General features: G+C 45.6%; 1 protein-coding gene across 2 annotated transcripts in view; it reads right to left on the bottom strand.

Moving 5' to 3' along the window:
• DOCK1 (dedicator of cytokinesis 1) overlaps positions 1 to 15,696 on the bottom strand; it is a 502,522-nt gene that overhangs the window by 40,779 nt on the left and 446,047 nt on the right. For both annotated transcript variants that reach the window (XM_046651107.1, XM_046651115.1), the window contains exons 39-40: positions 2,341 to 2,430; positions 1,365 to 1,469 (exon numbers count right to left, since the gene is read on the bottom strand). In XM_046651107.1, the coding sequence (XP_046507063.1) occupies positions 1,365 to 1,469; positions 2,341 to 2,430 (195 nt within the window). The remainder of the gene's footprint in view (positions 1 to 1,364; positions 1,470 to 2,340; positions 2,431 to 15,696) is intronic.

The following is a 15,696-nucleotide window of genomic DNA, read 5'->3' as shown; positions in this document are numbered from 1 at the left end:
AGATGCCTCTGTCACCTGGCAGGACCCTGAGTGAGGGGACCAGCCAACAGGTCACCTTCTGGAGCAGGCCAGCCCTGCGAGGGTCACTTGTTGACATTCTTACAAAAAATGACAGGTCCTCACCAAGGAAGTCCTTCTTGCCGGTGCCAGCATGAAGGGATGTCTTAACTACCAGGAACTCCTGTGGAATCAGAAACACCGGGGCCCGAGGAGCACACCTCTGGGACTGGGGAAATGCCCTAACTGGATCTAACTGCCCCAGGGAGCTGTGCTCTGGGCACATAGCTTCTGCTGCCCTAAAACCAGAGGAATCATGCACAGTCTCCCAGAACAGAAGAAAACCATGTGTCTTAAAAAGATGTGATACGAAACGACAGGAAATCATGACTCGCTGGTCAATGCATCTAAGAATGAGCTTTTGAGAAGCTTTAAACAATTCTACTGGGAGGTCAGGCAGCATTTATATACACGATTTCTCCTCCAGTCCCATGAGTATTAGGAAATGGGCATTGGGCTGATGATCACAGTATTTTTTCAATCATGTGTCAAACAGCACATGCCTGACCAAGGGATGGAGAGTGATTCAGAGTTTCCAGCATTGTGGCCATGAAAATCCACTTCCATTTTCTCATATAATTAAAAGCACCTATTATCATAACAGTATTATTCACAATAGCCAGAACAACCCAAATGTATACTGAAGGATGAATGGACACACAAAATGTGGTCTACCTGTACATTGGAATATTATTCAGCCATAAAAAGGAATGAAGTACTGACACATGCTACAACATGAATGAACCTTGAAGTCATTATGCTAAAGGAAATGAGCCAGACACAAAAAGACCAATATTGTGTAATTCCTCTTATATAAGGCACCTAGAAGAGGCAAATTCATAGAGACAGAAAGTAGAATGGTGCTTGCCAGGGTCCAGGGGAGGGAGGTAGGGAGAGTGATTGTTTAGTGGGTACAGAGGTCCAGTTGGAGAAGAAGATCAAGATCTGCAGATGGATGGAGGTGATGGTTGCACAACAATGTGAGTGTACTTCATGCCACTGAACTGTACATTTAAAAATGGTTAAGATGGTAACTTTTATCTTATGTATATTTTACCACAATTTAAAAAATACTCATAAGTCTCTGAAGGAGAGTTCTGCTTAGGAAAAATCAAATGGAAAGTTTAAATGAAATCAAAGAAAATATTATCAGCCTCTCTCTGGTACCCTAAGCTGACCAGAGCTATTAAAATATGAAGAGTCAGACTTAGACCCAAGGATGCAAAGTCCAAGTCTGTCCTCAGAAGGGGAAGGGGCACTGTGCCTGGGGAGCAATCTTGGATCAGACTAACAGAATCAAAATTTACCCGAAGGAACGTGGGGAATCCTTGTCCATAGTAGCCAACAGCAAAATAGTCAGGCTTGGGTCTTATCACTTTGACGATGTTTTCATAAAATTGAGCCTGTTTTTTCTGAAAGGAAGAAAGAAAATGTGTTTCAGGTTTGAATAGAGTATTTGAGCATCCATTCTTCTGGATTCTTCCAGTGGGCTCTTCAAGCTTTGGCAACTCTAAAACGGTGGGAGAGTGAGAAGGTGGGAGGGGCGGTGCTGGTACATGCACCTGCGGTCAATCTCACCACATAGCTTTGACGGTATTTTCACTCATCCTCCAGAATTTAGCAGGGGAATCTGGCCAAAAAAGTCAAATTCAGCAGCCAGTTGTGATTTATGGGTGTTTTCAATACCCAAAGAGGTGCCACAGAAATGGTTTTTCTTTTGATTAAATGACTGGTCCTTAGTATTTTTTAAAATGGTATGGATCAGATACTGGGATACATTAAAGAAGAATGTTAAAGGGCAGAATTCTGCTCTGAATTAATGATACACATTACAACGTCAAGTCAGTCTGCTGAACACAAAAATGATGTAGCTGAGAAGGCAGTCGTTAGAAACCGACAGAGCTTCCGCAGCAGGAGAAAGCCTGGGCTACTAGCCGTCTGCCTCTTGTAGACGGGTCGCAGTTTTAAACAGCTGAGACTCTCAGAGACTCTTAGGCTGCCAACACCACTGTACCCATGCGGTCAGTAGTTGTTTATGTACAAATTGTTCATAGGTGTCCTAAAGTTTGGTTACAAACGTTCAGTTGGGAATAAAAAATGAATACTTGTGGCCCAGAATGAACTAGCAAGTACATCAAGACCGTTCTCCTGAACAAAATGGAGGACCACAGCCAAGGCCACAGAAGGTCTGAGGAGAATCCCAACATTCAAAGGGAAAGAAAAATTCTAGAAAAACAAGTTTAGATTGCCTGTGCTCATTTAGATAGAAAGAAAAAGACCTACCAGCAATTCGCTGAGTTGTTCATAATCAAACATCTCGTTTTCATACTGTTCGGCAAGTTCCTTGCCCAGGGCAATGGCCTCCTCCCACATCTGTGAGGAAAAACAAAGAAAAAAGAGAAAGAGAAACTCAAACCTGAATCGCGCAGTCAAAAAGTAAAACAGTAACACAGCCGTTCATAATAAAACAGTTGAGAAGTATGCTTGCTTCGTCTGAAAACTCTACGACAATAATGTTGAAAAATACCAATATTTTCCAGAGGCCCATGTCCTTTGGCTCAAGACTGGGCGTCAGTTGACTCAGCTGGTCAACCACTGATTCATCCATCACGCTGCCCTCTGCCTGCAGTCAGAGCAGTCTGCCGGCCCAACACTCGCTCACTCCCACCCTGTCTCTCTGGCTGCCAGTTCCGGCCACTGAAGCCCATCTATCTAAGGAGCCAAGGGCCTGGGCAAAGGAACTGCAGGGTGCTGAGAGGCTGCGAGGAACGTTTATGCAGAAACTAGGGGCCTGCTTTTGCTCCTTTCCCAAATCATCCCACGAAATAAACACTATGTTTTGACTGTCAGAAAGACCAGGATCTATTTCAACTCTAAATGAAGGCTTGCAAGAAGGTCGCTTTATGGGTGCAAATACCGTGAGGATGCGAAGCCTGCTATCATTTTGAAAGGGGGAACTTTGTATGGTAATAGTTTGAAAGTGGCTTTCCCAGTCAGGTAACTGATTTATTAAAATGTTTTAATAAACTTTTCCATGTGGAATAATTTGTTGATACATATAGTAGGCCTGAATTTCCCTTATTTTCCTTGGGAAAAATAAAATAAAGTAGTTTGCTTGAGAAGAATATGGAAAATATGGAGGAACCATCTCTTCCAGGAGTGTTCCCAGGGGCTGCCCACCCTCCTTCTCTGTGTCCCACAGTGACCCAGGATCCCCCTACTTCAAACCTGTAAGTCCCTTGAGGGCAGGAAGCAAGCATTATCAAAACCTCAAGACCCTCGCCCCAGGCCTGCTCAACAATGTTTATCGAACAGAACGGAAGGTTGTTGACTCAGAATCAGAAAAGCATCAACCATCCCACATACTGTGTCCCTAGCCACGAATCGCCCGCTGCTCCTCTCCCAGCACTCCCACAGGCTGGTAGCACTGGTCATTAGAGCGAGTGATTGTGAGCTTACTCTGTGTCCAGCAACATGCCACCTACGTTCTCTCGCTTAAGTCCCTCACCTTGTCAGGCGGGTACTTTATTACCTTCTTTTGCACAGAAAGAATTTGGGAGTCAGAGAGGCAAGTAACTTGCCCAAGGGCACACAGCAGGGTGGACATGGAGACTTATCTCAGCTTCGTGTTTTTTCCAAAGTTCTTGTTCTTGATGACTGTCTTAGTTGGAGCTGCTATAACAGAATACCACAGCCATGGGGGCTTAAACAACAGACATTTATTTCTCACTGTTCTGGAGGCTGGGAAGCCTGCGATCAAGGTGCAGGCACATTCAGTTCTTGGGGAGGGCTCTCCTCCAGGCTTGTGGACAGCTACTTTCTCACTGTGGGGTCACAAGGCCTTGAGAGAGATTTCTCTCTGTTCCCCTTCTTATAAGGGAACGAACCCCATCATGGGGCCCCCATCCTACTCATGACCCAATCTAAACACAGTCACTTCCCAAAGACCCCACCTCCAAATACCACGGCGTGGTTAGAACTTTAACATAGGAATTTGGGGGGATGCAAATATTCAGTCCATAACAACCACCGTTTGCCAGCACTTCCAGCCGCCCCTCACCAGCCTGCTCATCTTTGCCTTCTCTTAGCTGAACAACTCCATTGAGGGCCTTACTGATACTGAATCACCCAACACACTTAAAATACTCCTTTCATAGCTACTACTTCAAGAAACCATCTGCTACGTTTGATGAGAAAAAAGCTATTCTAGAATAAGAGCTGCATTTTAATACTTTGAAAGACAAAATAAGCCCAGAGCAGAAAAAGATTTCGGAGATAGGACCAGTGCCCAGGGAAGAGAGGACGTGGCTGCGATGCCCTCCCCACGGTCCACATGTGTGTTTCCTCCCGAGAACACCCCCTGTCTGCTCCATCCTGCTGGAGCTTTCCAAGTTGACTTGCAATCTTTGAATATCTTCATCTGCTGCTCCAGAGCTTTCTCGGGTCCTTTGCCAGAGCCCCAGCTCACATTTCCAGGAAAGGGGAGCTTCTTGCACTTTCAATGTTTGTTTTCAGCTCCAGTGACCAGTACCTCCCTCAGCATACTTCCATTTCAAAGAAAACATTACCTTTACTTGTTGTTTTCTTTCACCGGATTTTTCTTCAGTTTTCTGCAAGCTAATGCACACACTCTTAGCTGCCTGGAATGTTAAGTCTTCTAATTCATGGCTCAGAAAAAGCTTAATCTCTTTTTATCCTAAATGACAGATGAGATGCTTGAGATACATATCAAAAGGAATTGTTTTTAAAAGAAATATAAGTCTTGAATAAATATCTTATCCGACTCACCCTGAGGTTACATGAATGTGTTTTCTATAAACACACATCACCTTCTGCCCCCAGCATGTTTTAAAGGATTCTGCATTAAGCAGATTTTCATCTACTTTTAATTGGATAGGGCTCTGAAGAGTGTGGGTACTCATATTTCCAACGTGAATACCTTGCAAAATATTTCAGCGCAAGAGAGAAAACAGATTCAATACAAACTAGATTTAGGTGATCTCAGTGACAATTCCGAATCATCGGAACGGTGCGATTGAATGCCCCTTCTCTGCTTCCTTCTGAGAAGCGCACCATGCTTTAGGAGCTCACCCAGCCCCAGATGAAAAAGCATCCTATCAACACACAGCTCCATTTTCTGATCTGAAATCCTTAATCCATTGTATAGCATGCTTGAAATCGTTAGTTTACTCGCAACATGGAGCATGTTCCTCCATCGCCTCTTTTCATCAGATGATCTGAGCTACACTGTCTTGAGATGATGATAATCTTTTCTTTTGGAACCTCTTGGTTTCAGGAACTTCACATCTTCGAGTTTCATGAATAGAAAACTTTTTCCTTCTGATGAAACTCCTTCCTTCGTTGCAAGACAGAAGTGGCTGCAGAGAACATGTCAGCTACTGATTTCCAACAGAGAACTCTAAGGCTGGTGATTGACCAGTCCGATAGGACGGCGATTTTGATCTCACAGGATAAGGGGGCAGCAGCAGATGAAAGAAAAGATGGCAGCGGGGCCAACTGTCCCTTACGAATAATTCAGGCTGGCAATGACTCACCAGGAGAGCACTGGGCAGCTCTGGTTTAATGTGCTTACTAGTTGTAAGTAACTCACTGGTGAAGATGCTTTATGGGATGCTGAAAGTTCAGTCATTCTTTTAAAATTTGTCTGTTTCTCCAGGCAGTTGTTGGGAAAAGAGTCATACTTAATTACTCTCTGAATTTCCAGGGCCCCACCCAGGCCTCTGATGTTTAAATGAATAAAAACTCAAGGGCGTGGAGGAATCCAGACCACTGGTTGAGGTCCCTGCGACACAGGGGCTCAAGGGGGCCCAGAACTAGCATACGGCCCTGCCCGGTCAGTGCTCTAGTCCAGGACTGTTGTGGGTGAGAGCCTCTTTCCAGTCCTGCTAGGATGAGGGGCTGGAGTCCCTGGGAAAACAGTGTGTCCTGAGAAGGACGACAGCAACTCTGAGGGGTGTGGCGCAGTTGGTCCTGATGTTGCCTGTAGTCTCTTCCACCAGAACGGAGACTCCTTGCAGGCAGCTCCACTCTCAGTAGGCCTCTGGCTGTTTTCTTGAGCCAAGCCCCATCCTTGTCCGCCTGGTGTTCTCCACTGGCTTCAACTAAACTGAGCAAAGGAACAACATCTTCCCAAAGACATTTCTAGGAGAGAGTCAGGCCCCGCTCTCCTGGCCAGGAAATGGCGCATTCTCGCTGTGGTCTGCAGCTCAAAGCTGCCCGATCTTGCAGTAAAGATGCCATCCTCTCCCTCAGTGTGAACAAGACGGAGCCAGTCACCTGAGGAAGGTGGTCCGAGGGGGCACACTCCCCTCGGGGTAGGAAACCAGCAGGATCTGGGACTCGGACTGGACTTAGGAAGCCTTTGTGGAAAGGCTCTCAAACAAAATTGAAGAGGAACTCCGCTTTCTGGTGCAGCCAGGCACTCCAGGAGTCGTTACCCATCTGAATCATGTTCCTCAACATGGATTCTTTCTCCCACAGCAATTCTTTAACAGTCAAAACAGAAAACTATTTGCTCAGCTTTTAATGTCCTGGAAGAAAAAGTGAGGAAGGGTCAAATATTTTTTAAATAAAGAGATTTTGCATATATTTTTAGGCTAATCCAGGCTGCAAAGGAGAAGGCACACATTTTGTCACTCACTCCATCATCCGCAGGTAATTATGGGGCACCTACAATGGGAGTGGGCTCCAGAGAGAAGAGGAGGAGAGGACAGGAGAAGTGAGTACAGACAGCATTTTAAGGCGCATTCCAGAAAGAAGAGAAATCAGCAGTAGCTAGAGAGGGGAGTTAGAACAAGAGAGGACTTTTTTAAAGATGGGAGAAACAATGACCTGGTTGTAGGTGAATGTGCATTAGCCAAGAGAGAGGAGAACATGGAAGCTGCAGGGAGAGGGCAGATGGGCTGGCATGAGGTCCTGGAACGGGCGAGGGGGGATCCAGGCACAGGTGGAAGAGCCACCTTGGACAGGAGCATGGGGAGCCCCTCCCAGGACAGGAAGGAAGCAGAGCATATGTGGACAGATGCAGACCAGCGCACAACGGTGTGGTAGGGGCATGTGGACGTCAAATCTGCATCACACAGCCTCGTACTTTACGGAGTAAGTACTATTTTCAAGATACATACAAGGCCATTGGCAAACTGGCTCCCTAGTCCTCTCTGTCTTCCAGGAAACCCCTGCCTCCAACAGATAGACTTCTCAGCTTCCCCAGAAAAGTGAGATGGCTTCAGGATCCTTATCCCCACCCTGGAATTCCTGCCCCTCCTGGCTGACAGCTGGCAAACTTCATCCCATTCTTCAAAAACTAATTTAAATGTCACCTCCTCTGTGAAGTCCTCCCTTTCTCCCTAGAAGAAGTAATCACTTTTGTCCCTGTTAGATAGGGAGATCCAGTACCCGCCAGTGTGTCTGAGTGGAGGAGGATTATATTTATCTGCTTATCCAGAAGCCCTAATGCTCGACTTGCGGGCCTCGAGGCAGGCCTGTCTTCTCCACCCCTGTAACTCTTGGGTGCAGGATGGCACCTGGCACATAGTAGGCTTGTTAGTAGAAAAACTTGTTAGGGATCCTGCAGAGAGTGGGGGAGCAATGTGGTTAACGATTCTAAAATTGATTTCCTCATGCTTTGATAATAAATGAGCATTTTTTAAATAATTAACATATGATCTCGTTGAAAATGTGGGGTAAATTCTGGCTAATTGAAAAAATTCTGACAACTATCAGGATTTTCAAAAATTTGGGGAATGCTGAGAATAAACCAATAAGAGGGAGTCGTTATCCTGGTACCTGCAATTCCTCTTAATAACAACTGTATTTTAAAGGGAAACTCAAAGGATGAGAAAATTTCACTCCAAATACTCAGAAAAGAAATCCAACTATTTCCACCAAAAACAGAATCTTGCGCCCAAACCCCTATTTTTAGTTCACAAGATGACGCAAGATGCCTCATTTTCGACTTGGGCACAAGGCAAAGTGTGAACTCTGTCGAGGCAAGGTTATTTTAAGGGAAAAGGAACCAGAATCCCAGTTGAAAACAGGCACACAGCTTCACACGTCACGTGCGCTATAGATTATGGACCACTTTGTCGATGCCGCCAGGCTGTTTCTTGGTTTCAGAAGGGGTTTAACATTGGTTAATACTGCCTCCCTCGCTCTGACTACATTTTCCTGATAGCAGGCCTTCTATTTTTGACTCATCCTCCACAGAGAAGCCTGGTAATTTTCAGTGAAGTACTAGGATTAAGGGCTTTATTGAAAATTACTGGGCCTCAACCAAATACAATAAGACAGACAATTCAGAGCATCTTCAGGACAGAATGTTCGTCTGCCAGGATAAAACCCGACAGAAGGCTTTCGGGGGGATGCGCAAATGGGTGGTAAAAACAGAATGGAAAAGGCGCTAGGAGTAATTATTAGCCCAGGAAGGAAGAACTGTAAGAGAATGCAAAGGGAAACAGATGGAAATGACGTTTTATGGAGAGAAAGAAAAAGATGAAAAGACCAAGAGCTAGGCTAAAAGACATTCAAAACTTTTGAAAGGGTGGAAAAGCAAAAATAGGGGAATGATTTTGTGTGGAAGAAATACAGAAAGATAACAGAACATAATTCAAAAGCTGGAGTGTCCAATATAAAGAAGCAGAAAACCCATTCCGCACTGCGGCTTTCAGAGGACAAAGGTAGACAGACTTCGAACATAATCTGACCCCAGGCTCTTGCTGGTGCCCTCGGCTCTCCCCGCAGCACACGGAGATGCCATCTGCGGGCCTGGGCGCCAGCTCCTTAACCGCCTGCACGAGGTTTTCATGAGACACACCTGCCTTGGATTCTCTAAGTCCCTATTCCCCCTAGGGAGCTATACACATTTAAAACAGTGAAAATTAGCTGTGAAGGTTCCACATATTCTGTATGTAATGAAGATTTCCTTAATTATATAAGGTGACAGCCTGTATCGATGGAGCTATCACTGAGTCATACTTTTGCCAGGTTGATGTACCATTCAGTTTCCATTTTATAATTTCACAGTCTCCTGCAATCGCTGGTCTTCAAGTTCAACTGTGGTATGAAGTTCCCTTACACAAATATATGGATTTAAACCAGAATTGCCATTTTTCCCCCCTGAAACGAAAGAAGTGTAAAATCAAATCAAAGAAATTCTTCAGATTTAAATCCTCATGTGCTGCAGAAGCCTGTGCAGAGTGCGGGGCTAGGGTGAATCCAGCATCAGGAGTGAAGTCAGAGATTGTCACCGATGCTGGAGGCCCCCGTGTGCCTGTCCCGGCTTGTTCACTTGTGCACTGCTGCGATCATCGGAGCAAAGAATGTCTACAGACGCACAAGAATCCAGGCAGGAAAGGCTGGCGTTGTTCTTGCAAGAATTTGTCTTTGTCCGACCTACAACCTCTGCAGTGAAGGCAGCACTTGAGCAAAGTCAGCACCAGACTCGGGACAGGAGCCTGCGGATAACACATGATCCTAAGAGCTGCACAGTCAGATGTGACGTCAGGGACGTGCCCCAGGTGAGGCGCTGGGGGGAGGGCGGACGAGGGGCACACCTTGAGACCCCTCGGGGCTCAAAGTCTGGGTCAAGAGGCAAGACCACACAAATGAGACAAATACACCCAAAGGAAGACACTTTGTAGAATGTCTGAATGATGGTGGACTTTTCAACTGTTTGCTCAAACACTAGCCAGAATCTGCTCGATTCAATTAAAAAAAATGACACCGTTGACAGTGGGGGAGGCTGCGCACGTGTGGGGGCAGGGGTATATGGGAACTCTCCACACTTTCAGGTCAATTTTGCCATGAACCTAAAACTGCTCTAAAAAATAAAGTCTATTTTTAAAAATAAGACTGAGCGTCCAGTCTGTGTGCAGCACAGGGCTCCCTCAGAGGGACAAACAGAAGTGTCAAACACAGCTTGCTCTGCCCTCAAGCAGCTTAAGTCAAAGCAGGGCCTGGTGACCCAGGAGTGGTCCCTGGACCAGCTGCATGGCCATTACTGGGAGCTGCTTAGAAATGAAGAAACTTAGGCCCCACTCAAGATCGACTGAATCAAAATCTGCATTTTACCAAGATCCCAGGGGGCTCAGGGGGCCACTAAAGTGTGAGACACTCAAAGTTGGGATATAGGGTATATATATAAATAGTTCCAAGGCCAGGCAGAGATGCCTGGAGAGAGGCCCTCTCTTTGGATGGTGGGGGCAGGAAAGGCTCCAAGGTGGAGAGAGCATGGAAATAGGCCCAGAAGGTGAGAACAAGTCCAGCACACGGAGACAGCAGGCAAGAAGGTCCGTTCCACACCCAGGGAAGACCATGCAAGTCAAGTGGTTAGGAATCAAAGAGTATGTTTGGAAAAAGGTGAGAAGTCATGGGTGAGGACAGGACAGATATACAGGGGAGAGCCCAGCTGCGAGGGGTCTCCCCTGCCAGGTGCAAAGGCTGGATCTGCCTACAGAGGAGGTAGATGACCCCTGAAGTATGAGCTGATACCACAGGCACTTTGCTAGAACCCAGAGTGGTGGCCCGGGGAGCAGAATGGCAGGGAAGGGTGTGGGGGTCCCTGGGAAGGGGAGTGGGTGGTGCATCTCAGACTGGGAGGCCTGGGAGAATGAGAGCTCACGAGAAGAGACAGCAGATGAGCCAGCTCTACTGGTAGCCTTCTGCCCAGAGACCCAAGCCGTCCAGCAGAGCCTCAGGGAGAAGCCGGCCAGGACGGTGCAGATCCCAGAGCTAGCCTGTCAGTGACTCTCATTCCCGACTTGGCTATTCAAATCACAAGGAGAAAACGTGACTCATCCTTAAGGGCTTGGGAAACTAACAATAGGATTATAATAGACTTTGGTCAAAGCACAAAAGAAAACATAACTGAGAGGCATCATTCTAAACTTTAATAATAAAATAGGTAAGTATCAGAAAATACCATCTTGCTCCAATGAAGCTATGTTGCTTTTTCTTGATCCCTTACGAATTATCTTCATAACTCCTTCTGTTTCTACCTCTTTCCTTCCCTCCCTACCATTTGCCTTCTCTGCACGTACTTCCTTCAGAGAATCTCTGGCCATAAAGGAGCCGCTAACTTGCCCATCCCTCCAAATTCCCTAATGCTAATCATTACCATACTCTTGACAGTTATTTCAAAATTACAGAAATGACACTGGGTCACAGGAACAAAAATCTAATTTTGGTGCTTGTGATTATGGTTTCTCGTCATTCTGATGCAAATCCTATTATTTCCTGGCTTTGGTCCCCATTTTCTAATTCTCTTAAACGTATTTCAGTTTTTCAAACATTCACTTAGTATAAGGAATATATACCAACAGGCACGTAAGCAAAGCTGGCTGCCTGTGAGGGCGCCAAGGACGCAGCAAAGCTTCCGCTGACCACCAGCACGTATCCACGTGGATGTGCTGGTACATAACGTTCTTGGTGCTCAATGAGAAAAAAGTCTTTGGCTCAGAGCAGCTCTGACAACAGAAACATAATGCAACCCACACATGTAATTTTAAATTCTAGTAGCCACATTAAAAAAAAATAGAATTTTAATAATATTTAATACATCTGAAATATTATCATTTCAACATGTAATCAACAACAACAAAAAATGAGATATTTGACATTTGTATTAGTCAGCTCAGGCTGCCATAACAAAGTACCACAGACTGGATGCCTAAAACACATTTATTTCTCAGAGTTCTGGAGGCTGGAAGTCCAAGGTCAAGCTGTCGGCAGGATGGTTTCTTCTGAGGCCTCTCTCCTTGACTTGTAGATGGAGCCTTCTCCCTGTGTCCTCACGCGGTCCTTCCTCTGTGTCCTAATCTCCTCTTCTTGTAAGGACACCAGTCATATTGGATCAGGGCTAACCCCAATGACCTCATTTTAACTTCATTTTCTCTTTAAAGGCCTTATGTCCAAATACAGTCACATTCCGAGGTACCGAGGGTTATGACTTCAACGTAGGAATTTCTGGCAGACACAATTCAGCCCATAACAACACTCCTTTCTTCACACTAAGTCTTAGAAATCCAATGTGTATTGTACAGTGATGGCACGTCTCAGTTTGGACTGTCCACATTTCAAGTACCAATGGCCACATGTCGCTCAGGTCTCCAGCATAGGCCACCTCAGGTTAGAGCCCCACCTACTGTGAGGGCTGGCTTCCCTGGTGCCCACTTGCTCAGAGGGGCCCCACATTAACCAAGCCCTTCCTTCAAGTTTCCATTGGCTATTACTCTTGCCACCCATCACCCATGAGCCATTTAGAGATATTTTTCCCCCAATATAATTGCCATCTGGGAATGGAGTATGGAAAGTTGTGCATCTAGGTCCTCCCAGAATCAACTTTCACAATCTGCAGCAATGGCCTTGGGCACTTCTCTTGTTCCATCACTTTCAGAAAAGGCACAAATGTTTCTCAAATTACTACATACACCCACACATGGTAGGGACACCCACGTTTCGCTCTTACCGCCTAAATGAAAGTGATTCTAAATCTGGCACAAAGTGCCAAACTTTGATCTTCTACTGTGACCCCCCCCCCCCCCCCCCGTCTTCTCCATTCCCTGCTTGGTGAGATTTCCAGCATCCCAGCCATAGGAAACAGGAGTCCATTCTCTCATGGCTTCTCCTGCACTGCCCTGCCTGTCTACACCATTCCCAACCCCTCCCTAAAGAAAGAAAGAAATTCAACTATGGAGCAACTGGGGTCAAGGCCCAATACAAGTTCTGAGAGAGAACTCTATTCTCACATGTCCAGTTGTGGGAAGCCACATTATTTGGGGGATTAGTGTGAACAGTATCTTTTTCATAACCATCACATATTTAGGTAATTTCCATGTGCCTTGAGAGCCCTTGATTAGAACCCCAACTCACTTGCCTAATTAAATGCCCTGGGAGATGTACGAGCTTCCTTTGCTGGCGCTTCCCCATCTGCCCCAGTTCACTGTGGCCATGTGATTTGCTTTAGCTAATGACACAAGCAGAAATGCGTGTGTCTACAGTTCTGGGCATGTAAGGGCTGGGCTGGCAACTCATGGTCCCTCCTGAGGCTGCACTCCTTTGTGGTGGAGCCTCTCCTCACCTGGGTTCTGGGAAGGGAGGATGGGCATTAGCATGAGGGAAAAATAAACTTGGGTTGGGTAAGGCCGCTGAGACTTCAAGGGTTGAAACTCCAGCATGTTCCAGCCCATTCTAACTGATACAGAAGATGAATAATTACTTCCTCCTCTTATTTTTTTCCCAGGAAACGTAATGCTTGTTGATGTTAAAATGGCTTTTTTCCTCCTCACAGCTAATCACCCAGGTACTTCAAATTTCATTTGATGAAGTTTTCTCCCTCACCTGTACTCATTCTTACTTTAGCTTTCGACAGATGAGCAGACTTTGTTTCTCTTTAACATTCTTGTGGAAAAGTTACAGATACTCAGAAATGGCTTTTCAATCTGTTCTGCCAAGAGAACCCTAACAAGCTACTGTGAAGGCAACCCTTCTGAACTTTGGTTAACAAGCACACTCTTTCTGATTCCAGGTTAGCTAACTGATCCCTTTACCAAAACCAACTTTCTGTCTCCTCCAAAACACAGGGACATTCCTTTAGCCCATTTCTCCTTTTACCTGTAGTACTTTGTCACTTGAATTATTTTTTCAACCTCAGCACTACTGACATTTTGGACTGGATAATTCTTTGTGGTAGGGGACTGTCTATGCCTTGTAGGGTATTTAGCAGCATCCCTGGCCTCGACCTACTAGACACCAGTAGCATCCACTCCCCCAGCCATGACAACCTAAAAGTGTCCAGTGGCTCCCAGTTGAGAACCACTGTTTAAATTGAACACATTCTTTTTTCCCTCCATACGAGGCTGCCTTTGCCAAAAAAAGAAAAAGGACTTTGTTCTTTGATTTGTTATTTATTGAAAGAAGGGAGTGAATAAAACACACATTATCTTGTCAATAAGGTTTGGTTTATGTCGACAGCCACACAAAGGGGTAGCCATCATCCTTTCCTGATACAGGTGCTGTTTTGGGTAGCACTGTATCCCCGCCCCCCCCCCCCCCCCCCAAAAGATATATTGAAGTCCTAGCCCCAGGTATCTGTGACTGTGACCTCACTTGGAAATAGGGTCTTTGGATGTAATCAAGTCAAGATGAGATAACACTGGATGGGGGTGCCCTAAATCCAATCTAAATGAGTATTTCTCATTTGTTAGGAATCACTCTTAAATACATAGTGTTTATTCTTTCGTTCATTCCTTCATTGATTTCTTCATTCCTTAAATAAATGCCCACTGTGTTATATACCAGGCACTGTTCTGAGATTTAGATATGTTGTGGGGAATAACTATGTGTGATTTCTATCGTCATCGAACTTACAACCTACTGGGAGACTTGCTAAAGAAATATACATGTAAATCTGTCATTGCAAATTGTGGTAAGTGGTATAAAGGAAAAAAAGAGGACACTGTGGAGGTTGGAGAAGAAGTGACATTTATGCTGAGATGGGAAGAAACGAGCTGAGGGCAGGAGCAGCAGAAGCCTGTTGGGCAGAGGCACAGAGGGCTGGTGCATTTGAGGACTCCAAAGGGATGGTGTGGCCGAAACACAGAGAGCAAGGGAGGGAACACGGGGTGGAATGTGGTTGAAGAGGGCTCAGGGGTTGATGCTGTCAGAGGCTGTGTTGCCACAAGGCAAGCCCAGAAGGGGCACCAGAAAAGGCAAACGTTCCTCAGCCCTGATGACCCCCCGCCCTTGGGCTTCCTGGGCCTCCCAAGGTCCCTACCTCCTGCTCTTCTGCACTCCATAGCACCTGATCACCCTTTACTAGAACACAACAAACCAGAAAGCCATCACGGGAAGGAATGGCTGAATCAGCTCCATTTCTTTAGCAGTTCGCTGAGAAATAGGATTCTCGTGGCTAAGCTAATATAATTTTAGTAATTAGCCTTAGTGGTGAAAGCATCTCATTTCTATGAAGAAATATATTCTGTTCCGCTACAGGACTGGGTGTAGTCCACAGAACATTTCTGATCCTTATTTCCAAGTGGCCGCCAGCCAATCCACATGCTATTCTGAATATTTTTATTTTTGTCCTATGATAAGGACAGAAGGGAATGAATAAAACACATTATCTTGTCAATAAGGTGTGGTTTATGTCGACAGCCACACAAAGGGGTAGCCATCATCCTTTCCTGATATACGTGCTGTTTTGGGTAGCACTGTATTCCCCCCCCGCCCCCCAAAAGACATATTGAAGTCCTAGCCCCAGGTATCTGTGAATGTGACCTTACTTGGAAATAGGGTCTTTGGATGTCATCAAGTCAAGATGAGATAATACTGGATGGGGGGGCCCTAAATCCAATGACTGGTGTTCTTAGAAGAGGGAAATTTGGACACCAAGACACACACACGGAGATGCCATGTAATGAAGGAGGTAGGGACTGGAGTGATGTGTCAGCAAGCCATAGAAAACCAAGGACTGCCAGCAACACCAGAAACTAAGAGAAAGGCATGGAAACAATTTTCCCCTTCAATCACTCTCTCACAGAGAGCACGGCCCTGCTGCCATGTTGATTGCAGGCTTTCAGCTTCCAGAACTGTGAGAAAATAAATTCTGTTGTTTGAAGCCAC

The sequence above is a fragment of the Equus quagga genome, chromosome 2 (genome assembly GCF_021613505.1).
Source record: "Equus quagga isolate Etosha38 chromosome 2, UCLA_HA_Equagga_1.0, whole genome shotgun sequence".
Taxonomy (NCBI): Eukaryota; Metazoa; Chordata; class Mammalia; order Perissodactyla; family Equidae; genus Equus; species Equus quagga.
The sequence above is the reverse complement of the archived record's forward strand: the minus strand, read 5'-3'. Positions and strand labels throughout refer to the sequence as shown.